Below are 25,557 nucleotides of genomic sequence, written 5' to 3'. Positions count from 1 at the left end.
AAATACAATCCTATTTCATAAAAACCTGTAGTCACTCAGGGACATCAGTTTCAGTCTGCTTAAGAGGCATGTATACCCCATCCAGATGCCTCTCACAGTAACAATTCTAGTATCAGGCTTTACCAAAAATAAAAGCAAAATGTGATCTGGCTGTTGAACTCATCAACAGGGCAGCATGCATGTTCCTCCAGACAAAATCTCCTGGTACAGGTGGCATGGGAAGGGGACCTGGGCAGGTCGCAGCAACAACGTCGCAAGAAATTCCCAGCGTCCAAGTCAGTCTTCTTCAGATGTTCATTGCCAGGTTGATAAACTAATATTGGAAGAAAGATCAACTTTACGATAAATTATTTCAGGCCCTTCTCCCTCCCTTTCCCCAAATGAAAGAGACATATTCAAAAGTGGTGCCTTGCTCTGAATTGACCCCACACAGGGAAGGGGACCTTTGCTCACTAGGCTTTTATGTCCTGTCACTAGGGAGAGACCTCAGCCAGCATTTCCTTCTGTGTTTGGAGGGAAGGAGGCAGAGCTCTCCAAGCACCAGATGCCAATAGTGGCCATGATTTTGGTTGCATCCCAGCAGTCCATATGGGCTCCCATGTTTGTTGTGCAAGGGAATTCATCATTCCTTGCCCCAGGAAGCTTTGGGTTAGTGTGGAATGAGAGACAACCCACACAGAGACAACAACAGGGAAACAAAGAGACCACACAAAATAAGAGGCCTGTGCTGAGCACTGCAAGAAGTAGATGATGGACATGCACAGAAGAGGCTGATCTGAACTCCTGGAGGGGAGTGTGAAAGACCCCTGTCCCTGTCTGCTGTTTTCCCTTTACCCACTGTGATGGGTTAGCCATCCCAGGACACCCACATCGAGAGCTGGCACCGAAGGAAGGAAAAAGCAGAGAATCTAGAAAAGGGGATGGGAAGCTGTCAGTATGCCACAGGGCAAGGAAGGAAGGAAATAGCACAGAGGTGATGTAATCAGCACATGTGCTGGAAAATCCCAGCCCTGCTGAAACTTATGGCAGATGCCCCCTGGACTCTCACGGACACAGATGTCACCTGAAGTGTCATGCAGAAATACTCCAGTTCTTACAAGAGGACAAAGCTCTAGAGAAGCCCCATCATTCTGTCAGTGTTTATGAAGCTGTGCTCATACCTCGCCTATATTCAGGTTAATGAACTCCTTGTTTTTCACACTCAGTGCCTGGAATACTCCTGCAATTGAAAACAGGACACCAGTGCTATGAATACATCTCATTCATATTCATACATGAGTTCCCCATCCTACAACAACGGGCGGGCAGCTGTGCCAAGGAGAGGGAGGGCCTGTCACAAAGGCAGATCGCTTAGAATTGCTTGGTGGTGGTAGCTCCTCTGACAAAACAAAGTCCTTGCAAGAGGAAATATCTTGCTGACTTAAGGCCTTTGTGCAAGTCTTGCTCCAGGGCTTGACTGGAAGAGAGTGTCCTGGATATGCTAAACGGTCAGATTCAGATGATACACCAAAATTGAAGCCAAGCAATTTGCGTTTCTTTATACATCTTATTTACCTTTTCCCTCTCAGTAGTTTGATACTTCTATTGCCACAGATCGAACCAGACAGTAAAGAGGAGAATAAACTAACAAAAAAAAAGATCAGTGAAGAAAGTTGATTTTGCTTCTCATACTTCTCATAGAATAAGTTACATTTGATTTGAATTTGGAGCCACACTAATGATCACTTCAGCATTTATCCAGCCATTTAACCTATCTCTACTACTGCTGCTCTGGAACAAGAGTGACCCTGTGCACAAATGTATTAAGACCTAGGGTGCCTCAATGTACAGGGGACCATATCTTCAGCCAAAAGTGGACAAGTTATGTAAAAGGTACAGGAGATACCAAAAAGAGTAAATTTAGATTAGATGTTAGGAAGAAATTTTTTACTGTGAGGGTGGTGAGGGACTGGAACAGGTTGCCCAGAGAAGCTGTGGATGCCCCATCCCTGGAGGTGTTCAAGGCCAGGCTGGATGAGGCTTTGAGCACCATGGTCTAGTGGCAGGTGTCCCTGCCCACGGGAGGAGGTCTGGAACTAGATGATCTTTAAGGTCCCTTCCAACCCAAACCATTCTATGATTCTCTGATTACATGGTTCTATACCTGCCCAAGTGCATGTCAATTATCTAGTTGCATGAGGCACATGCAATTTTTGAACATCGAACTTCTGTGATCCCAAATTAAGCTTGTGGGTGAGCCACACAAAAGGTTGTAACATGGACTTTGTCAGCATTCTTCAGATGCCTTCTATATTGCTCTGGAGGTTATGAAGGAGGGTCTATTCACATGGGGAAATTTTCCATTAGCAGCAGAACATTTTTCACTTTACAGGAAAAAGGCATCTTAAAAGCAAATGTTAAACACAGCTCCTTTCTGCTAGCCATGTACACACTTGATCTCAGATATTGTGCAATATGCTCAACAGCAGCTGAAAGTGAAACTTTTTTTTTTCAAAGGGGAAGAAATTCCAGAGGAAGAAGATACTCACGACTTGCATTCTCTAAGCGAATTAAGCAGTTCAGAAAATCATCAAATTCAATCTGGAACTGTTCATCAGAGTATCGGAGAACAATCAGTTGCAGCAGGTAGTTGTTGAGTTGGTATCCTCCCCAAAGACACATGCACAAAGGAAAAGTGAGCAACCTCGTAGGCCAGGGAGGGATCTGGAGATCTCTACTAACTAATCTTGAAAACCAATTAATGGGAGGATATGCTGTGGCACACATCCATCCTGAAAGCGATCTGACCACAAAGTTCTTCAAGCTCGCAATGAATAACAAACTTTCAACAAGAAATTTTGCAGTCACTGCAGTTTCTAGTCCATGCACTTTTTGATGTATGAGGGACCACTCAGTCTCCTTGAAATTTGGAGGGATTTCTGCAAAACTAAGTGCTTTAATAAAAAAAAAATTGTGATGAAATACAAATGCAATGACTGCTCTTCATAACAAACACCTTACCCACTGTTCCTCCAACCCTTGAGTGGAGAGAGACTCCAAAGTGGTTTGTTTCAGGGTCTAACCCCGCACATGTACAGCCCTGTTGAGTTTAACAGAGCTCAATAAAAATGTAAAGATTGCTCTGACTGACTGCCCTGCAGGGTTGGGCATACCTGGGACAAAATTAGTCCACTCAACATCCTCTCTAGGTGCCCAGGTCCTCTCTGGGCTTTAGACCTCCCCTCTGTTCAGGAGCACCCAGCCTGTGTAATTGGTTTCAGACCTCTTCACCCACAACCAACCTCCCCAACAGGTTTTCCAGATAAAATGCAATGCTTGTCTTACCTGCAGCTTTAAGAGCACTGCGAAGCTCATAGGAGGACATGGAGCCAGATTTATCAAAGTCAAATTGAAGAAAGATATTCTGTTATGAAAGGAGGACAATGAAAATTCAGTATTTGCATATGAAAGGGAGCACAGATATGGCACAGAAAGGCAAGGTGTTTACATCTAGCTGCGTAGCAGAAGCATTTAAGAAAGCTGACAAGATGTTGGTCTAGATTCAGTCTGATTTTGTAACTGAGGAGCAAATCTGGGTCCCAGTTCTCTTTGTCATATGAATAGGTTGTTGTGAAACTTAAACAAGTACTGCCAAACCGAGGCATTCAAAAATAATGAGTTGCTCTTCATAAAAACTTCCATGACTTTTTAATAAGCTATTTAATCGGGGAAGGACATATTGCTCTTTGTCTTTTAACTCTTAACTGATGCATTTTCTTAATCTCTTTTTATGTTTTTCTCTATAATTCTGAAAGCTAGAGTAAAATTGTTTAACATGAAGTTAAGATTGTCACTTACTCATTTGCTTCTAGGAATAAAAGTTCTGAACAGCCACATTCATGGTACAACCAAGAGAAGTGGTACAAATGGTTTGAATTTTGACCTTAAATATTAAGTAATTATTAAGCCGGAGTTAAATTCCATCCTTTTAATGACACGACAAACACGTCTCTCCTTTGGAATATGAGTTATTTAGAGTGGTTTTCACATTCAGCTTAAAGTTTTCCAGTAAATATATGTGCAAACCTTCATACAGGATACAAGAATTTCTCAAGCCCCCTTGTTAAAAAACAATGCATCCTTTGTTAAAGAGATGTGGCACTAGTACCCAGAAAAAGCATTTGCCATTTCTGATGGGCTAGACAAGAAGCAAAGAACTGCATATTTTGAATGCTTGGGTGAAGCATGAATTCAGAAGAAACTATTAATGACCATGAGGAAACAATTACGATGCCTTTATTTGAATATTCAGTCTGTGGCCTGATTCTGCAAGCCTGCTTATTCTCACTGCCTTATACAGTGGCAGGGAAATGTGTTTAATATTAGAAACAACACTTTCCCAGACTTCAGTACAGTTGACTCTGAGAGATCAATAATGGAAATTGATTGACTTAGGAAATTATTGGTTCCTACTAGTCATGAATCATCACTTTCTTCTTCTGTAAAACAGCAGTAATGGAAACTCCTTAAATTTCATTTTGATTGGCTTGCTTATTAGTGCCCATTGCATTCTTTATCCCAAACATAGTTGATCTGCTTGCAAAAATCTCTGTTATTTCCACAAAACCATTATGATTTAGTAACATGGAAAACTAAGAATGTCTTTGCCTATCCAAAACAAGCCCCCATACTTTTAAAACATTTGTTTTGAGTTAAAATTCATGTCTTGTAAACACTCCTGTCTCCATTTTTGTCTCTGCATACATAATAAACTATGCAGGAAATAGCGAGTGAAATGGAGAAACAAATACAATGAATAATGTCACCTACTATCCATTTCTTCATTTTTTCCCAGAAAACTTTGAACTCACTAAATTCCAGTTTCCCATTGCCACTGGTCTGGTAATTTGAATTAAGGAAAAGGATTTGTTACCTCAAGGTCCAAATTCTGTCTGAACTTATCAGTGCTGTTCCTTTAGACAGAAAATGTTAAGTTGCCTGGAAAGCCTATGGTGCTACTGAAACTGATACTGGGATTTCTCATGAAGTGCAGCTTGAGCAGTTACAGTCATGGCTGTGGCTGTGATACTTGGTGAACATTATGTGATATAAAAACACAGCTGAGCAATGCAGGCTCCACGGGAGAAAGAAAGACAGATTGTTCTAAGGCAAGAACAGCTTTGGATGTAAATGGGATATAAATGATTCAGAGAATTAAATTACCTCATTAAAACAAATTGCTGCTGTACTTGAAGGAGTTAGTCAACCAATGTGCTATTCAGTATTTTTATCTAGAGACCAGGCTCTGTTGCAATGGTTCAACCAAAAATTAATGGGAGTTGTGAGGTGAGGCTGGCAAAATCTGGTCCTTATGGTCTGAAAAAAAGTCTATATAGCAGTTCTGTGAGGCAGTGATTAGATCTGCCTTGCCTTCCCTCTCCCTGAAGTGTGAGGGTCTTCATACTTATTTTACTGAGTTACTGATGCTGCCAAAGCACAGCTCACTTGCATGATGGGGCACTTGCTCTGAAATGCTAAATAAGGAATGGCCCATTCCCCTTCCCCTTTCCATCTCACTTGTCAGGACAAAGCCCTTGCTCAGATGGACACTAGCTCAGTGAGCATCCACAAAGGTCAAAACGTGACAAGTTTTTTTCCTGCTGTTATTTTAGCACGTACATTGGTGACGTTATTGAGGGCACCCACAGATCCCAAGGATGTTATCACTCCCACAAAAAGTCTGTCTTTTTACCCAGCCAGATTCTTCTTCCTGGAGTCATGTAGAACTTTGCTCTCACTCTGCGCCACTGCATTGTTACTGTAGCCAGGGAATTTAGTGGCATATGACACGGCAGGGACTCTGCCAGTGTTGACTTGGGTTTGCATTCGTGTCATTTTGCTCCTCCATTGTGCTCCAAATACCACATCCAGGATGGGATGGTTGCATTTGTGTTCTTTGTGCTTCTAAAGCAGAGGAAGAGATGTCTCCTCATTTATTCAAAACTGTGGAGAGATTTGCTTGGAAGCATTGCAAATAATGCAAACTATTTAGTTATATCCAAAATAGTAAACCTAGGACTGCTGCCACGCTTCTAGGTCAAGTGCAGACACTGGCTCTGTCCCAATACCATGTAAGGATGAGATGTGAACATGGATCAGCTCCCTGCTGAAGCTTGGATTTCAGGGAGGAAATTTAGGACTGGTCCCCTGTTTCTCATTGCCTAGGCACGGTGACTGATCTGCACTGAATTTTAACATTATGGACATAGCTTGAACAGGATAAAGTTTTGTCTATTTTGGTTTTCTGTTAGAAATGTTTGAGAGGATGTTACCTCTGTCATGAACTGGAGCAACAAAAGCAAAAGATAAGATCTTCTCAGCCGAACAAGCAATACATAAAGCAAATGTTAGATACTTGCCTTGTCAGGACTGTATCTGTTTTGCCTCATGTGTAACAAATTGTCTATCAGGAAAGAATATTGCAAAAAATAGCTCTACCTGAGAAGAAGCCAACTCAACAGGCACTAGAACACTGCAAAGAACAAATCTAGTGGGAAAGTACCAGGGCTGTGATTCATCTCACCTAACGTCTGTGCAACCATTTAGCATCCCTCACAGTTAGGCGCATCCAGGACAAGCATAATTACCCCATCCTTTTCAATATCCACAAAGGAAGTCTAGAAAGCTAGCTTAGATGTAGACACCTACACCACAAATGCCTAAATTTGGACAGACAACTCTTGCCCACATATCTGCTTCCTGAAGTTCCAGGATCTAGCTGAAAGACCAGATTTTCCAGCTTTTAGTCTGGTTGTCAAAAAACCCAGCTTTGATATCAGTAATTTTCAACAGTCCTTAATTTCTGACCCATAACTTGCATGCACAACTCTGTCTGGTGAATTTAACCCTCCAGACGACAGACCTTTCTTGAGTTCTCTCTTCTAGACCTTTTTCAAATAAACCACAGCTTGAAAAATGCACTGTTCTATGGAGAAATAAATTGGGATTTTCTTTTACACGTGCTCAGCATTAAAGTATCTCCCTCTAAGTCTGCAGTAGAAAGTGGTCTGTCTTGAAGCTCCTAACTCTAAATTTCTAACTAAAAATCAGGACACAACTTTCACGTATTTTTTTTCTTTAGGTAGTGCTCTGCCATGACATTAGCACATCTAACTCTGACATCCATGACAGGTAATGTTATGGACAATTATATTCAGCATCCATTTAGCCTCACAAGCACTTATTTGAAAGGATACATCCATAAGAGAAATGATATTTCGGCATGAAATAAGACTTAAATTCTTGAATTTGATGTTCTTTGCTGAAAAAGGACAATAATAAGAAAGAAGTCATTGGGCATATCTGCCTTTTATAAACTTACAGCAGAAAATAGGATTTCATAAGAATTAGCTTATTAGCTTATAGCATAGCTGGCTCTTAGTCCTCATTGTGGGAGGACCTGTACACTGGAAGATGAAGACAGCCCTCACCATAGAGAAGTCACAGTCTAGACAGACAACATATTTACTGAAGACATGACAGGAAACACTGTCCTTGTTTTGTAAATCAGGAGATGAGGTTCAGAGAAGGATAGGTTTCCTGTTGTACAAAGAGTCTGTATCAGGGTCATTAACTACATCCACGTCTGAGTCCCAGCGCACTGCCTGTCTCTCCACAGCAGAGCAATAGTGCGATGGAGAGCTGGCCTCACTGAGCTGACATGGATCGTACTGGAAGCAGGGCAAACCGATGGTTAGATCACAGACCAGATGTTTTCCTGCTTTGCCCCGGCTGGCTGGAGGACACCAGGCAGGTGTTGTAACACAGTCTTTATTTTTCTGTCTGTAAGTTAATTTAATGCCAGCTTTTATAGAGTTCTTTACAGCCCTTAACTTAGAGGTTATCAGCACTTACTTTTTTTAAATACAGCATTCAGAACATATTCGAGTTCTTCTGCAGATATCTCCATGTCCTAAAATTAAAAAAAAGTGCAGCATCTGTTACTTGAATGTTTCTGTAATCAGACATACCAAAAACCTCCGAAAACACAAATATCATCCGTCTGTACTTTATTGCAACTCAGGAAGACAGAACCATACAAAACCCAGAAAAGGCTAAAAAACTTAAAGGGCTGGCAAAATGCAGGAGTGCTGCTGTGCATAAGGCTGTCTGAAGGAGATCTCAAGCTTGACCCACTGATTCAAAGAAAAATTAACTGCAGCTGGACACTGAACTGGGTAGGGTCCTTCACAGCTTGAGTTCTAGCTTTGGTCCTGCTTGCCAGGGTCTGCACCCTTCTCCATCTAGATGTAAGGCATGGTGACATCTGGTGCCCAGACAACACATTACAACTAAGCATACTCCTCCCAAAATATGTCATTTTCGTTTCGCCTGGCCCTGAGTGGGAGCAGAAGTGTCTTCCATCTTTCTACATCTTGCTATGACCCACAAGGGTTTTGCACTCACCTTTCCTGAAATCTGCTCAAACAGTGCCCGGAACTGCTTTTCTTCTTCAGTTTCTTGTGGACTTGGGGTTGGGTTTAGAGGCTGTAACATCATATAATCATCAAGGTTGGAAAAGATGTCAAGGGTCATCAAATCAACCACACAAGTCATTATAAGAACTGTAAAACATGACTTTTCTCCTGCACATAGCCCCTCTGTGCATCAGGGGACTATAGTACATCTCAAAACAAGGATGCACATGCTCCTGAACATTGCTGCCCGAGGGGAGTCTCACCCTCTCATTTCCTTCGCCTGGGCAATTGCACAGTGTGCCATTGCCTTGGCTATGTCAAAACCAAGAGCACCCATCCTGGAAAACACCTCTCCTCTCATCCCACCCCTGCACTGCTCTGCTTCCCTGGTTCTTAAACAACCAGAGCTCCACTGAGCTCTTTCCAGCGGCATCATTCAGGGACCTCTCAGCCTTTTTGAGAGCACCAGAGAGAGGTGGCTGCACTTCAGCGCATTACCCAGACGCGAATGGCCTTGTGCCTCCCCCATTCTAACGGGTGTGCTTTCAGCGCACCCATGGTGGCTGATACCCGCCTCGGGTGCTGGGTGATCCCAACTGCCTTGAAGCAGATGTGGAAGCATAACGATTATGATTTTGATTGCTACAGCTCTTTTACCATATTCAGCACAACCGACTGTTTCAGTCACATACACAAAGCTGGCAATTGTGTAACATTCCCATTAAATGAATGTGTTTGAGCCAAAGACAGTAAAAGCAATGTGTGCCAGCTTCTGCTGAGCTATTCTCTTGCTATTTTAACTCTGTAGACTTACCTCAGGGAGATCAATGGCAATGTTTTCATCTAGATCCCTGGAGAAAACAAAACCTTATTTGGTATCTGAAGATATTCAACATCTGCTTGCGGTGGAAGTTTGCTTATCACATTTTCCAGAAGTGAATGATAAAACTGCATTTTTACTGAACAGGTTAAGTTTAGACAAAATTCATCAGACACTCAGATTTTTGCTTCATTTAAATTTTGGTATAAGCCCTTAAAACAGACTTTAAGCAGGACCCAGGGACAGCACAACTGTACATGCTGTCTGCTAAAGACTTAATCTCATTCTTCAGTCATCCTGTGCACACTTTTTCTTCAATACACTTTTTTAATATAAAATTGTCATTTGGACAAACTTTGGGAGGAAACAAACAGGAAACAAACGCTGCCATATTCACAGATTCCCAAACAATATCAGCCAGCTGGCAACTCTTCCTTGTCAAGCTTCCAGCAGATTCACCATGGCAAGCCCTATTTCCCCACCTCCTAAGCTCCTCTCGAAAAAAAAGTCAGGTTTAGCAAAAATGGGCAAATGCAAAAAAAACATTAAGAGCTTTCCACGGCAGGGCTCTGCTGTAGGGCTGGGAGCCCAGCAGCCAGAGTGTCCTCAGCAGTCACCAGCCCCCCGTGCAGGTGAGCACCAGGGGACCTGGGGCTTGCTGCTGACTTACTCAGTGACGGCCTTCTTCTCAGAGAAAATCCTCAGGCAGAAATCCGCCTCCTGGTGTGGCTCAAATGTGGTCGGAACAAGTATGTAATCACCTGGCGGCAGCTTGAATCGGTTAGATACTTCCCTTAAATTAATGTAGGTTTTGCTCCTGGCCTTGGATGCATGGTACCTGAAGAAGTCTTTGCCCAAGTGTCCGTCTCTGCCAGGGCTCTAGGAGGGGAAATGAAGGCAGTGCTGCACTGGCCGAGGTGTGCTGGGGGCCATCCTTGCCCCTTTCCCAGTCACTAAGCAAAACTCTGCATTGCACAAGCCTCTCCCCTGGCTGTGACCCTGACTCTCATCCCTTCACCCAGGTGCTTGCAGCAACCTCACTCCCACCCTATGGCAAGAACCCGTTAGCGGTGGTCCTTTCCCACCCAGAAAGCAGTCTAAGAGGACTCTGGGACACTGACTTCCTCCTTAAACATTCCCTGCCATTAAATTTCACCATCCCAGGCTGGGTGTCACAGGGCAGTGACAACAGATTTGCCAGTCCCAACCTCACTCGGGGACTGGCACCCCTGTGTATGATGCGCCCCAAGAGCCTCGTAAGAGGCAACATCCCCTCTCTGGGAGTCAGGCAGAGGAGGACAGAATCATGGGGCCAAGGAGTCTGCCCTGGGAACCCATGGCCCCGCAGGGACTCCTAATTCCTCCTCTGAGAGGACTCCATCCCAACCATGTCAAAATTCTTGATGTAACTGAGATTATTTTAAGAGCAAGGGCCCTAAAAAACCATGATGACTGGCAGGGGTACAAACCCAGATAAAGACACTAATACTGACAGTGTGGCTACTGCGCTGTAAAAGCAATAGAGTACCTCATAAATAGAGTAGCCGATGGTTAGCATTTCAGCGCCAAGCTTCTTGAGTTTACGGCGATCCTTTTGCATCAGCGCTGCTATGAATGTGCACTCCTCTTGTCCGTCATCTTTCTCTGTCAAATGTAGCTTGATTTGTGGATTTGTCCAGAAAGTCTCTGCCAATGTTAAGAACACCAGAGAGTTTCTTGCCTCAAAATAATAATACCACCACTACTACTACTGAAAAAAAAAACAACCCAAACAAAAAGACAATTAAGCTGAGGTTTTGCTCAAATTTAGTTTTTCCATTAGCTGTCATGCTTCTTTCCACTAAGCTCTGCAGAAAATAAGCCAAATCCCAAAGCCCTTCATGGAACTAGGTGTAGAAAAGATTTTAGGCCTCATATTTTATTAAGTTACCATGGTTTAAATAAAGCTGTCAGATGGGATTTCATTAAAAGTACATAGCTACAATGATCCCATAGTGCTGGTGCCAGTCTGGAGTAACACCGTTCAGATCACGATGCTACTTCAGAGCCACATAAACACACTGGCTGAGCTGGATTTTTGTCTCATTTTTCACTTACAGCTGCAGTTTAAGTGACTTGTTTGGAGCTACTCCTGCTCATGCAAATGTAAATGAGAGGCAAATCAGATTCAACAAACTTGAGAGCAAAGAAAGCAGATCTTTTACCGCAAGGTCTCAAGTGGGACCATATAAACACTTATCCCTTTGGCTGGTTCCTGCTAACTGAGACTCGTCTGTCCTGGCCTGCACCCATAATTCAGGCTATGGGGTAACAGGAGAGGTGGCTGAGAGTGGGTAAAGACTTCAGTGCCTGCTTCTCATTTTCAAAGCAATTTACCTAGAAAATTTCTACATCCTCCTGCAGTGGATCCCCGGACCCAGCTCCCCTGGTGGATGGTCACCTCCCACTTGTGTGCAGTGCTGTCTTCCAAGGCATCTGGAGTCAGGTTGCAGATCTCAACTCTATCAAAATGCACTCTGAAGTCTTCAAATTTCATCCTGTGCAAAAGACATGGGAAGGAACAGGCAGTCATTCACTTGAGTGAAGGATGCCCAGCATAAGTACTTACTCCACAGAGTCCCAGGGCTAGATCGCCAGCTAGTATGGATCTGGATAGTTTCAGTAATGGTGGAGATATGCCGATATACACAAGGGAAGAAGCTATCTCTCATTCACTGATGTAAAACACAAGCAACCTTATTTTCTGGGTCTGATTCTGACATCTCTTACACCTTTCTTTTTACACTATAACTCCATTGATTTTATTCAGTTACAGTTGAGTTTAAGATGAAAAGAAGTGACACTGGCACAAAACCTACAGTGGAAAGAGTTATTTCACCAACACCATCCTGGCCTTAATGGCTGAATCTATCTTGCTTTAGAGCCAACCAAAGGATGACAGGCATCTCTGCGGGAGCTAAGTCTGCCTACAAGTCAGCTGTGTGTTCAATGCCAGCACTACAGGGGACACATAGTGATGGATTAGCCAAGCCATGGTATGATTAGCCTGTCTGCACTGCAGTTAAAGTCACATTTGGACCTCTGCTAAGGTGCCTAGGCTCAAGTTCCTCACCCTCCATTCCTTTGTGTGCCTGGGACCTTGTCCTGGCAAAAATATACACCAAACACAACAGATAAAAAGTGTTTGGACTTGAGTAGTAGCTCCCTGCCCTTGAAGGTGGTATAGGCACTGCTGCCTGCTATTATGTCACGTAGAGTGCACTACATATATTTTATATGCAAGGTGGACACATGTACATGGCAATGGGAAGGAGGAAGCAAATGCCATGATATGGGTATTTTTGAGCTGCTAGGCTGGGCTGGCTGAAACTAGCCTGCTCAGCATGCTGATAAGCAGATAAGCCGTGTGACTTTATCTAGCAAGTAAAAGGGCAAAAAGATACCAACAGTCCTGCTGGCCAAGGAGCCTGGTGTTCAGGACTGAGTAAACAGCCAAGAGAAGGGACAGTCAGAGCCAGGCGTCACTGGGCATGGTGTGCAGCCCTGGGCAAAAGGAACAGAGCAGAGGAGCTGGCTAAGAGACACAGCAGTTTGCACGGTGGGCACTGCAAGGACAGGAGGCCCACATGCTCTGAGACTGAAGGTAGCCTTGGTAGGCTGAACTTCCTTCTGTAAAGGAGGAGAGGTATTGGGACTTCTTGAGGGCAATTTACCATCCAGATGTGTCCTCTGCTCTGAATCACTATCTATAAGAGCCCCTCTCTCTCCATGGACCACAGAAATAACATACCGAAATTGATGTCCTCCCTAACATGAACTTCTATAACCATCCTTTTCCTCCAAGGGCTCATGCCTAACAACAAAATGGAGTAGAAGGAGAGCAAAAGCTCTCCAAGGCCACATGTTTATCTGTGGCAGTGGCAGACAGGGCCCAGCTAGCCATCAGTGTAGCTCACCAAACACAGCTAGCTCCATTTTTCTGCTGCACAGGAAATAGATGTCTGTGGTTGTATTAATTTACACTTGCTATGGGCCACTTTAAAACTTGTTTTTAGTGTGGGAAGAAACAGCAGGGTTTGCTTTCCTGAGCTCTGTCCTCCTTCTTGTCGGCTATTCCCATGTACTGCTAGCCCTAGGCACTGCTAATTCTCACTTTGATGCTCAGTACACTAGAGCAGGGGCAGCATAGCAAAATCTGTCTCTAAGTGGCTCGGTTTCCTGGCCACACTACGCAATCTGGGGCTCTTTGGAAATGTGCTGCAAAGCAGATGAAGGAGTTGCACTTCATAGATCAGATTTGGCTCCTAAGAGGTAAAACACCTGTCTTCCCTAGGGCTGTCCTGGATTTGTACTGGTAAAGTGAAGACTCTGATCCTCTGATTTTAGGAGGGAAGGGACTAGGGTGAGTGAGAAGCTGATTTCTTAGCCAACAGCAGGATGCCTTCTTCACATCTAGTGGAAGAACAATAGCAGCAAACTGAAAGCCAGAGAGCAGCAGATACGTTAATCTCTTTCCTCGTTTTGCCCATTTTAGTGTCTTTAAGGATACATCACATTATTGCTCATGCAAAGTCTGTATGTGAAGCCTGATGGGGAAATCATCAAGGTGTGGTTTAGAGGGGGCAAAGAGGTAAACAATCCTTAAAGAAATATACAGAAGTCAAAAGGCATTAGGAAAAATAAGTCTGATGGACTGGGTGGAGGGTTTAGCTGGTATCAGACTTGCCTAACTGGTTTAGAAAGCATTTCTTTTCTTCTGCATATGATTTTGTCCACTTAACCCCTTCAGCAGAAATTTCAGTCCCAATGGCTTTTATTTCTGCTCTGAGTGGCTGAGATGCTGGATGAGGAAGGCCAAGGTTTGTTTGGGTATGCTCAACCTCATTAATTTTTACTGGCCTTCTGAGGACTTACTTAACTATCCGCTTAGCTCTGTTGAACAGATGACTTTTTAATGAATTTCATTGCTCATTTGATGCCCACTTGCACACTTGTCCCTCCATTACAGTCAGGCTTTAAGTCATGCCGTGTATTAAGAGACTTGCTGGAGTTTCTTGGTTCCAGGTAAAGTCTTTGCCTCTGTCATGTAAAAGAGATCAGCTTCTGACCCTGCACAATGTGACCAGACACGTTGTCAGTAGTGCACAGCATAGGTGCTATAGCGGGGGATCATGTTCAAGTCAGCCATCTGCTCTGTCTGAGATTGTGAATTTGGCATGAAGAACACTTAACACTTCTAAAGCAATTTCCACTATGCTTTTTTTCTATTTCACTTAATCTTGTCTTAAAATTTTCCATCATTTCACACATATCTTGGTGTTCTTTCACTTTCTGTATCAAGTAGTATTGCTTCTCGGACTCCCTTCCCTTCCAGTTCATGCCTAGCATCAACCCTGAGGACATTTCACAGGTGACACAGTGTGACACAATGCTCCCTTCTGTAGAGCCTGCCTTTGTTCATGGGTGTTACATTAATGGGAGACACACAGTATTTGAAATACACTAATGCTATTAACTAAGATGTCTTTTAAAATTATTTTGTTATTAAAATAGACATGGGCACACATGAAACACACAGAAAACCAAATGAGCGTTCTACCTGCCCTCTCCGAGGCAGAAACTGAGCATTTCCTCACACGGACACTTCTTCCTTATTGCTTGTTTTGGCCACTTGAGTCCTGATTTCTGACTAGAGCCACACACTTTAAAAACCTGTGGCTTACCAGAACTCTCCATCATCCCGTGCTGCCTGAGATAGGCGTCTCTGCTCCGACGGGCTGATTGAACGCCACTCTGGAGAGCTGCAAGAAAACAAACCCAAAACAAAAACTCTGCTTTACTATCGGTATGTGGCAATTAACTTTCCCTGTCTCAGAACGACTGGCTGGACACAGCAGCAGGCTGTTGTTCCAGATGTGGGTTTTTTTTTTTTTTTTGAGTGGCTCACACAAACACAGATGCATTTAAGAGGTTTCCTGAATCCTGCTGTCACTCATGCTTGCAGAGGCCCAACTAATGCAGCTGGAAGCAGGACTAGGCCAAAGATCCCAAAGCTGCTCCAGGATAATCCCACCTGAGTTATTGCCTGCACTCAGAGCTGGGACTGCTGTCAGGTGTTGGGGCTGGGTACAATAGGGCTATTGGTAAACCACAAGATTTTGGTAAGACACACCCCTCCCTAAATATGTTTTCCACCTGTAGTACCCTCTCCTCTTTTATGTTTGTCAGTAATTTAGGGTCAGATGTTTCTTCAAAATTGAGTCAATGGGAACTGAATGGGCTCCTTCCCTTATACAGAGAGATTTGCTGAGTAACTGGGGTTCCAGGTAAAGTCTTTGCCTCCTTTTCATTCACCCCTACAACTCCAGCTGTAGCAGGTCAAAACCAAACAAAAACCTGCTAAACCTTTTCAGAAAAACTGGAAATGCCCTACTACATTTCCAATCTGAAATAAGAATCAGGGAGTAGCAGGCACCTTATGTTGAGGCTTTTAATTCCAGCAACCAGTGCAAAATGTTAATAGATTCCTGTATTGACCTGCGAGCCCCTCTGCATCTTGAGTTCCAGAAAACCTCCCAAGAGCAGACTGAGAACTCTGCTTTGCAGAGACAGTCTTTTCAATTGAATTGCCAGATGCCTGTCCTGATCTTAACCTCTTTGGGGTTTTTTTGATATTTAATAATTCATTAAATATGCCAATTATCCACATTTTTCTTTTTCAAGATAACAAAGGATCAGAGCTGACATTTCATTTATTTCTGAGTCATGTTAAGGACAGGGACATTCAAACTAGTCCTACAGATGACTACGCGTCTCAGCAATTTTAAAGGGCCAGGCATGTTATGACTCCTCTCCTCTACATCTGTATGAATTAAAAAAAACTTAGTGAAAAAAAAAATGAAGCCATGCATATGTGCAATAATATATTGAAAAGTTATGTTGGGGGGGAATGTAGTGTTGGTTTTACGATTTTTTTTTCCTTTTGCATTACTTGCATTTTGTTTACCTTTGGTAGTAAAACCAAACTGGTTTTCAGACTAATCCTGTTGTGGTTTTGGGTCCTTCCACAATTTCGGTGAGTGCCACATGGAGAGGGTCTCAATGGTCATATATAACCTGTGAGATTCTTGCCCTTTCCTGACGTTTATAGAAACTTAGAACAGTAAATGCAACTAAAGACTTGTAAAGCTCCTTAGAAGGGGTAATACAATATCAATTTTGAGCTTATCTGCAGTAGGACAAAGCATGGATGTTATGTTACAAGTACTACAGCAACAGGCTTGCAAAAAATAAACAAAAAATCACTCCAAATGTATAATTTTTTCCAGTTGAGAGTGTCTTAAAATTAACTTATCCCATTTATATTAATATATGAGTTTTGCAAATGCTAGATTTTGGAGGCTAAACAACCTTGACAGTGTCCCCATAACTGATCAGCTTTGAAAATACTGAGGATGATGTGTTAGCATGGCAGTAACACTTTTGATTTAATTTTCTGTGGAACAGCTGGGGCTGCAGAAAGCTAGCCGTGGAGCAGCAGCTGGGATTTGGCTTTTGTGAAGCCAGCATGTACGGGACAGCTCACGCACTTGTCACTCCAAGGGCCATTCCACTCGACCTGTCCCCAGGGGTTCCTTATCCTTATGAGCTGCACTTGCCGGCCCCGATAGCTCACCTGGCAGAGAAGGAAATAGAGAAAATACCAAGTCAGTAGCTAGGGAGCAGGACATCTCCCATGTGCAGAGGCTGGCCAAGCTGGTGTAACAGCTGGGCAAAAGGTGCAGACTGCTACAGGAGATGCGGGAGGGAAAGATGGATGGGAATTTGGATAACTCCCCCAGTCACCTAAGGCTGGGCAACACTCCTTGAACATACCTCATCGATGCCAGTCACAGAGTAAGCATGGCCCTTTATAAGGCCAAAGGGGGTTTTGGCTTCTGACTCGGCAGCACTGCTGGTCTGAAATATGGGAAAAAAAAAGTGAATTTCTCTCTTAAGAGTGAGATTGCAAGTGGTGCTGCCTGGTCCCTTCCAAGCTTCAGGTAGGAGGTCAGTGGCTAACCACTACTACGAACAGTGAACTTGCCTGTCTGCTTGATGTAGACAGGGATGGTACAATGGTGCCCTTTGAGGTAAGGATATATTTTTTTTAATCATTGTTCACTTAGAGGGAAAATAAGGTAGTTCCAGTCTGAAATACCTTCTCTGCCCCTGAGATTTTGTACCAATATCATCTACATTTCTGGGATCTCAGTCTTAACTCCCATCCACATGTAGTTTGTGTCAGCTAAGGGATGGCAAAATGTGCTCTCAGAGTGAGATCAGATGTTGAGATGGTCTCTTTTCTTGTAAAAAGACATTGATGGAGTAGTGATGGCAGTGAAAGGTCCCATCAGCCAGCTGAGTATCACACTCTCTCTCTATTTCAATAAATACTTAATTAGTCTTTGCAAGCAGCAAAGCTTCACCAGGAGAGAAAGGGAAACTCAAATCAGAAAACACTGAACCCAAAAGTTGAGGGCACAGTCTTGAGTAAAAGAGAGAGCTTGTGGAAAAGCCCTGCCTTCAGTCAGGTAGGCACTGGGTTTGAGACAACAGGTTTCCCTCAGCCCAGCCAAATGTTCAATGATGAGGCTCTTGGGCAGAGGGTGAACGAAAGCCTCTCTCCTTCTCCCCCAGCCTGGGCACTTCCTTTGCCTTTCTTGCCAGTGAGCAAAAGGGAAAAGAAACATTTTGTGCTTGTTGGGATTTTTCTTTTGCTCTGAAACCTTTTCCTCCAGCTGCTCATTCTGGTGGAGACACCCAACAAACTTCTGTTTCAGAACTGCCTTTCCTTCTGGGCACAGTCAGCAAGGAGCAGCAACGGGAGTTTCACTCTTGCTGTTGAGCAGCTCAGGCATTTTTCACCAGAAAGCCAAGGACACATGGGTGGCTCCTTTTACCCTGGGTCAGGCACACTGGCAGAGCAGCGTAAGTAACCTATGCAGGTGCTACCCATAAGCAACCTTTTCTCTGGGGAAGATGGAGGTTTTAGTCTCTGGAGGTATAAACCTCACATACCCTAAGCTCCAGCCCCTGTTTACAAACACACTGATCCTGAAAATTGTCTTTAGTCCCCCAGGTCCCCACAGCTATTGTTACAGAATTAAGGGCTGAAAAAACCCAATTTTGTAGTCTCCGGAACCAGTAAGTCCTCAAAAAGCTATGGCAAATTTTAATGTTAAATGGCAAAATAAGTCAGGAAACAAAGTTCACTTTCACCAAGTGCTCATACTCCTTGTCATTATTGCCTTAAATACAGTGGCCATCACCTGCTGGGAACTGATGAATCTTTTTATTTTCTTTTAAACAACTGTACTAAAGACTAAATTAATATTATGTATCTATCAGTTCATAGCTATTATTTGCAGAGTTAAGTGCATATCTATCTACTTGTCATTAATTTAACCAGTCTTTAAAAAGTAGCGGTTTTTTTAAATGCAGAAACCACAAAACTAAACTGAGAAATTCAGACCCCATTTCTTACTTACATCAATAGAACAGCCCACCAATGAGCATCTTTTCAGAGCTTTTTCTAGGATTTCATAGAAATTGTCAGGAGCCTTTTTAACCTCATACATTTCTCCTACGCCCCCAGTGAAATCCTCCATGGCTTCTATTGTACTGCCTCCTTTCAGAGCCTCGTAGCTGCCGTTCAGCCTGGAAAACACATGCTGACCATGAGACATGCTTTCAAAACTTTGAAGATACCCATGTTTGAGAGCTTTCTCAGACAGGTATAAATTGCAGTGACGGCACTGAAGTCAAAAGAAGCACCCCAGAATGTACCCAGGATACACGGGAGGAGTATTGGGATCATTCTTCTTTCCTTGTTAACTGCATTTCTTAATTCATTAATTTCTCCATGATCAAAAAGGCTGAGGCTTTTCTTTCTTTGGTGCCAGTTGTCAGGTTGGCAAGGACTGAACATCACTGAGTGTCAGTGGCTTGCTACCTGCCAAATCATTTAAAAATAGAGAGTTAGCCAGAACCATCAATTGAGGTCTCAGCAGAGACACAAACGTCAGGATTCAGGCTTTGATCCAACTCTGTTGTTATCAGTTAGGGTTGTATCTAATGATGTGCTGGAAGCTGGACAAGCTCACAAGAGATAGACATAATGTCTTTACATCAGGGCAGCAGCAAAAGCAACGGTCCCCTCCCCCCTGCCAAAAAAAACCCCACCCCAAAACCAAACCAAAACAAAAACACCCCAACCCGAACTGGGTAGAAGCTGTTCACTTGAGTTGTGAATAATGTATGTAAAAATTGTGAATAATGTATGTACAAATAGCAAATTATGTATGCGCAGTGTGACTTACTTGGCATAGGCTTTCTCTAGTAAGGCACTCCAAAATTCGTTGTGCTCAGCTGAGTGCAGGAAAACCAACCGGCCTTTGAAGGTGGGTAATCGGTCATCAATCACAACATCCAGCCACTCGCTATGCTGCCAAAACTATGTAGAAAGGATGGGGCATGACAGCATGTCATTTCCTGAGTGTAGGACTCTAGTGTCCCAGCACTTCTGATTGTAAGTTAGTGACAATCATAGGCTTGATTAGAAGTCATATGGAAATCATCCCTTCCCACTATACCATGCTAGGTTGCTCTGAAGGAGGGGCAATCTATCTTAAGAAAACACTAAAACTAAAAGTATACAGCTGTACTGTGCCTCCTTGTCTGGATAACGTCACTCATGTAGCTACACAAGTGGTCACCACATGATTCAAGACCCCTTTAAGACACACACATATTACAGATCCCAGTCCAACTCCTTTAAGGCTTTGTAGCCTAAGTGGGGTTTGTGTGTCCAGGAAAATGTGAAATTATTTCTAAAGCCATATATCTCTTCACAGAGCAGAAGTGGCTATGTGTGTGCCTGTGGGATGCTGACACAGCCCTCCAGGTTGTCTCTCAAAACATGAACAACAGTGTCAGCTCAGCCATCCCGGTTTTTTCAATGTCTCCTCTGCAATAACCAGCAACTCCACTGCAAAATAGACCATGACACATAATGACAGAAAGGTACTCATGCTGTGCCAGATGTTCATCTTACCTGGAAGTGAAATATTCCAGCATAATCCGGCCCAAAATTTTGATCCAGTGGCACCACTCTTGCTAGTGTTTTTTCATTTAATGTGAGAGAAGCTACGGCTGCTAACAGCCAACAGTCACCTGTGAATTGAGAAGGGGGAAGAATAACTCACTTTCTTCCCTTCAAGAGGAGAAGAAGGTGGGGTAGGGGCCAGAGCAGATGTTATGGCAGTTAGCTGCCATCCCTCTTGAGATCCAAAAGATAGCCTGTGTGTCCCTGCCTGGCCAGGGCAGGCTGCGCTGCAGTTTGGAGGTGATGGCAGATAAAAAGCTCCCTTGGGTTCACTGTAGCCTCATGCAGAGGTCCTTCCCTAACTTCGAGTCCCACCACACCAGGACAGTCCCTGGCACAGATAGGAGGGTGCTACCAAAGAGGTGGCTGCTGTCAAGGTGAGAATGGGGGTTACCTCCAGCTTCACTGCTCCCACCAGTTCAGGAGGGACAACATTCCCTCAGGGGTGAGGATATTCCTACCGCTCCTCACAGGGTGTAGGCACGAACGCATCCACCCAGGGGGAATCACTCACCAAGATCCCCTTGGCAAATATCAGTTCTTGTGGCTCCTCCAAGAATAAACTTGGGGTCTTTGACAATGTCCTGTGAGAGTGGGAGAGAGACACAGAAACAACTTAGAACATGCCAGGAAAATATCACCATCACTCTGAGCCCAGACGTGCAGCATGGTGTGTGCCACATGAGCTACATTATCCTGCAGCAGTATAGCCACCACAAAAAACTAGGTGGGGAATCCTTGCTAATTAATTACAGTGTAGAGCAATTAAAGAATCAACTATCCTTTTCTTTGTAACCAGTTGGCTGCTAATGAAAGGCTGGCATTCTTTATTCATCTGCAGGCAATTGTTAAAATATCATAGCACAACCTGGTCCAGAATCTCAATGTTAGGCTACAACCCCGGTTAATGGGTTTTGTTTGTTTGTTTATTTTCCCCCAATGGCTGGAAAAACTAAAATTGGCAATTTCCCTTTAAATGCACTATTGACCCTTTTATTTATCTGCACAAAATACCTAGAACATACAGTGTCTGACAACCATGAGACCATTTCCTCCTCAAATAAGCAAACAACAAAGGTAGTCTTCAGCCTTGTTTGTTATACAGGGTTGGTTTTCAGGAGAAGCTAACACTACCCACCCTTGCATGCTCGGAGGTCAGAGGGTCTGGTGCTCACAGTGGCACTGAAGCAATTCTCAAGCATTCATTGGACTGTTTTAGTTCAATTACTAGCATCACAGCTGGATAGAAATATTAAGTTGTAAACCCATAAATGTGGCAGGAATTGCCCTCTCTTCTCCCCTTCCCCATGAACTTTAAATTGAACTTAATTGTTTGAACTGAACAGAAAAGGGAAGAGGAGGGTATCTAATATTACTAGAGAAATATGCCTGTAGTTAATCAGTCTGCCCTGATATGTTACTGTAGACCCTGTGGCATGAAGCAGACCCTTCTGCCAAAGCTGCAGAAGCTTGCAAAAAAAAAACAAAAACAAAAACAAAAAAACAGAAAAAAGAAAGAAAACCAGAAGAACACATTCAGTCACTTAACTCCCGAATTTGCATAGAAGGAAACTGAGTTGCTTTTGGTCCATACCACTGCATTTTGTGAGGCCATCACAGAAGGATATTGATAGTTTTGCTCAGCTTCCTGCACTTATTGCTGAGGCATCTGCTGCTGGCCACTGCTGGAGTCAGGACATTCTCCCCAGTGCACCAGCACTGCTCCTGCAAAGCTCACGCTGCAGAGGCAATATTCAGGAGGAAGCTGGTTTGCATATTTTTTGTTTGCCTTTGCTGGGGAGGAGGTGGTGGCCAGGTTGTGCCTCAGCCCCAGGTGGCCCAGGGAGAAGTCATGGCAACACGTCGTGTCCCCAGTGCATGGGGAAATCAAACAGCAGCTCCGCCTTACCTGGCCCACCTACTTGTTAAATACACACAATCTTGTTGGGACCGGATGCAATCAATAAAAAAACACAGCTCATTGCCTTTAAACATAAATATAACGATGGCTGATAAAGTAGCTGGTCTTTAATAACTTGCCTTGTGTTATCATCATTGCTCCCGGGGAACACAATTCTCATGGCAAGAACTGTATTTAGCTGTTACCAAGAAACTCCATGTGTTAGCAAAGGACAAGATAAAAAACCTTTCCACTGACATGGATTTGTACATTAGATTCATGACTCATTGCTTATTACACAGCTCTACAACTGACATATGAAAAAATATTTCCAGTCTCCTGTATCTAAAGCAAAATAATAATAAAAAAATCAATAAAAAGGAATTGAAAGGATTTTGACTGGACCTGTGCCACATTCTCTGCTACACAAAAGAAAACCACACTCTTCTGTTTTTGAGTGGATGTTTCAAGAATAACATTAATTTTAAAGGGATTTTCAGACTGTATGGTACAATAATGTGTATCAGGGCTTTCAGCATGTTAAAGGACAAAACCCAGAGTGGATCTTGCATTCACATACAGCATACGGTAATTCAAGGATTTGCCTGCACAAGGATGTTGCCTAGAAGTAGGGACGTGCAATTCTCAGAGAGATGAATCAAGGCAACCTGTGACTCTCCTGATGCTACATCAAAGCTTTGTTTCTTTAGACTCAAAGGAAAAAAAATGGCATCCCCTGTGCCTGTCTCACATTGGTAGAGAGTATACATGGAGACCTAAGAAAGGCTGAGGGTGAGGCTGCCCCTCACTCTGGATCGCCCTTCTCTCGAGGTCATCTCACTCTCTCAGTCCACTCTCAGTTTCCTGGATGCTCAGGCTCTTATCTCTGTTCCAGGATTGCGGTTTCACGACTCTCCCTGCTCCAGGATCGTTAGCTGGGAACAAGTTGAGCCTTGATCCTCAGGTGGTGAGCAGTTTCACTGTGTATCATTCACTTGTATATTTGTATATGTTACTATTATTATTATCATTACTATTTTCAGTGTTATTGTAGTTTAGTTATTAAATTGTTCTTATCTCAACCCACGAGACTTTTTTTCCTTTACCCCTTTAATTCTCTGCCCCATCCCCGGGAGGGGGTGGGTGAGCAAGTGGCTGTGTGGTGTTTTGCTGTCAGCAAGGGTCAAACACGAACATGCTCTTGTGCTCACCCTCTCCAGCACCTCAGCTTTGCCAGCTGAGCCATGGCAACTAACCTGGCACATGCTCCAGGCCTATATTCCACTTGCAAAGTAAAACGTGTTAACTCAAAATGGTGTTACAGTGCCTCTATTTTGCTGCTCTTCATGATGGATAATAGAGATGAAACTGATTTACCTTAAATGCTGAAGAGCCAGAGAGCAGCATAACTAAAACCTTGTCCTTTACACATCCTCACAGCCTCCTCTGAGCTTTATTTCTCTCTGTGCCGCTCACAAAAGTTCACCTTTTTGCATGGTGGGAATTGGAGCGTAAAGGCAGATCCCATTTTAGGTAACTTACTCATCCTGGGAATGTTTCCAGTTCAGTGTACAAAGATCCTGAAGAAGAGAGTGACAACTACAACAGCCACACTGCTCTCCACTGTCCCTGGGTACCACGCATAAGGACCCACAGGCTCTCAGCTGCTCCTGGTCACACTTTACAGTAAAGTTTAACTCTTGCGAAACCCCAAATGGAAAAAAAAGACAAACTAGCATCTAATGGCTGGCCAAAGGAAAACTGTTCTTTCTGATCTATTGTCACAGGTGCTTGCATTTTTGATGCCCCACAGCACTCCAGAGCCACCACAACAAAAGCGTCTCCGCCCCACAGCCCCATCCTGTGCCTGGGGACAGCCCCACAGCCCACCTGGGTTTTGGGGCACAGGCAGGCAAGGCAGGCAGCGGTGCCTGCAGCGGCTGCACTTACCATGTGTAAGGATCCACTATTTTTTCATAGCTGAAATTTATCCAGGAATAATACCTTTAATAATAATACCTTTAATAATAATACCTTTAATAATACCTCTGCCTTACATTAACTGATGCTGAGGCATTTGAGCACCTATTATTGTTGATTAAGTTAAGCTAAAATTTAAACCCATCTTTATTTCATTCTGTTTTTCTCTTGGTATCACTGTCGCCAAAGGAAAGTTTTCTACTGAAGGAGAAGTTTTCAAACTATGAAGAAAAAGAGAATAAACATCAGTCATTAGCACAGAAATTAAATCTGTGGCTATTAGTTTCAGAGTTAAATGGGAAGAAGGAACCTGGAGTGATGCTAGTTTTGTGATCTGAGAGCATGTGACTAGTGAAGCTTCAGGCTCTCTCTGTGTTATTAATGATTGTTATACAAGATGCATTAAGAGATACTCATCAAGCCCTTGGCTACTGCTGAATGGCTCAATAACTGTGGCATATATTTGTAATCTCTCAGTGTTTCATGATGGAAACTAGCAAGTAAGTTTAAGAATCTCATACTTTAAAAGTTAAAAGGTTTGAATTTTTTAAGTTTAACATTAATTATGAATTTCCTACATTAATGATACTTGATTTTTGCATAGTTAGAACATCATAATAATGTATTTTACCCTTAATTTCTTGCATGTCCTCTTATTTTCATTTTACCATTGCTTTTGTTTGGCAATAATGTAAGAGGGAAGGCTGATTACAAGTTGGTTATGCATATACATAAATACACATGCACAAAGTGTGGCTATACAATGAGCTACATCTAAGAAATGGGATGAAGCCTTCCAGCCCTTGCATCCCACAGGGTGAGCTCTTTGTGAGTGACATCCCAACCCCATGCCGCTGCCTGTACTTCATCCCCACATCTCCCTGAGCACTCCACGGGTGTGGTGCAATCCCAAAGCACAACGACTTCTGACTTCTGGCAGGATGAAAGGTGAGAACACAACAGTGTACTCACCCCTGGCCTCTTCCAGACGAAGGGAATAGGTGGCTTTTCACTGAAGAAGAGAGAGGAGTTGCAGGCGGGGAAGTCGGGGTCCTCGAAGAGGACTCCCTTGCGCAGGCACTCCCGCTTCAGCTCCTCGTAGCCCTTCCCTGAGCTGTGGGTGGCGCGAGCAGCCCCAGGCAGCGCAGGCGGCCTCGGCTTTGAGTCCTGGAACAGGTAGGGCATGGCTGCTGCCCACCTGCCAGAGAGAGATTCTGGGGAGCCGAGGCTTAGCAGGCAGGAGGAAAAAGAAGAG

General features: G+C 43.5%; 1 protein-coding gene across 2 annotated transcripts; it reads right to left on the bottom strand.

Annotated features, from left to right (window-relative positions):
* Positions 1–286: 286 nt before the first annotated feature.
* On the bottom strand, positions 287–25,557 carry CAPN9 (calpain 9). 2 transcript variants are annotated; one of them, XM_010074526.1, is made up of 20 exons: positions 25,275–25,557; positions 20,937–21,006; positions 20,372–20,490; positions 19,638–19,771; positions 18,807–18,975; positions 17,152–17,235; positions 16,866–16,951; positions 15,000–15,077; positions 11,653–11,813; positions 10,805–10,962; positions 9,947–10,155; positions 9,271–9,307; positions 8,446–8,526; positions 7,894–7,951; positions 7,236–7,300; positions 4,810–4,878; positions 3,325–3,403; positions 2,529–2,645; positions 1,161–1,219; positions 287–313 (listed from the first exon to the last, which is right to left on the bottom strand). In XM_010074526.1, exons 1-20 carry the CDS (start codon positions 25,485–25,487, stop codon positions 287–289), a joined length of 2,073 nt encoding a protein of 690 aa, XP_010072828.1. In that variant the 5' UTR covers positions 25,488–25,557. The 2 variants fall into 2 exon arrangements, with proteins under 2 accessions (XP_010072828.1, XP_010072829.1); XM_010074527.1 differs by lacking the exon at positions 15,000–15,077.

This window comes from Pterocles gutturalis, unplaced genomic scaffold (genome assembly GCF_000699245.1).
Source record: "Pterocles gutturalis isolate BGI_N339 unplaced genomic scaffold, ASM69924v1 scaffold23862, whole genome shotgun sequence".
In the NCBI taxonomy this organism is placed as follows: domain Eukaryota; kingdom Metazoa; phylum Chordata; class Aves; order Pterocliformes; family Pteroclidae; genus Pterocles; species Pterocles gutturalis.
The sequence above is the reverse complement of the archived record's forward strand: the minus strand, read 5'-3'. Positions and strand labels throughout refer to the sequence as shown.

Bases quoted from the DNA above. Each gene is read 5' to 3' on its own strand.
- CAPN9 (XM_010074526.1), bottom strand. From the start codon at position 25,487: ATGCCCTACCTGTTCCAGGACTCAAAGCCGAGGCCGCCTGCGCTGCCT. The intron at 15,078-16,865 runs GTGCGTGAGCTG...GTTTTCTTGCAG, and splicing joins AATGGCCCTTGGAGTGACAA to CTCTCCAGAGTGGCGTTCAA. The intron at 1,220-2,528 runs GTGAGTATCTTC...TTTCAATTGCAG, and splicing joins TCGCTTAGAGAATGCAAGTC to GAGTATTCCAGGCACTGAGT.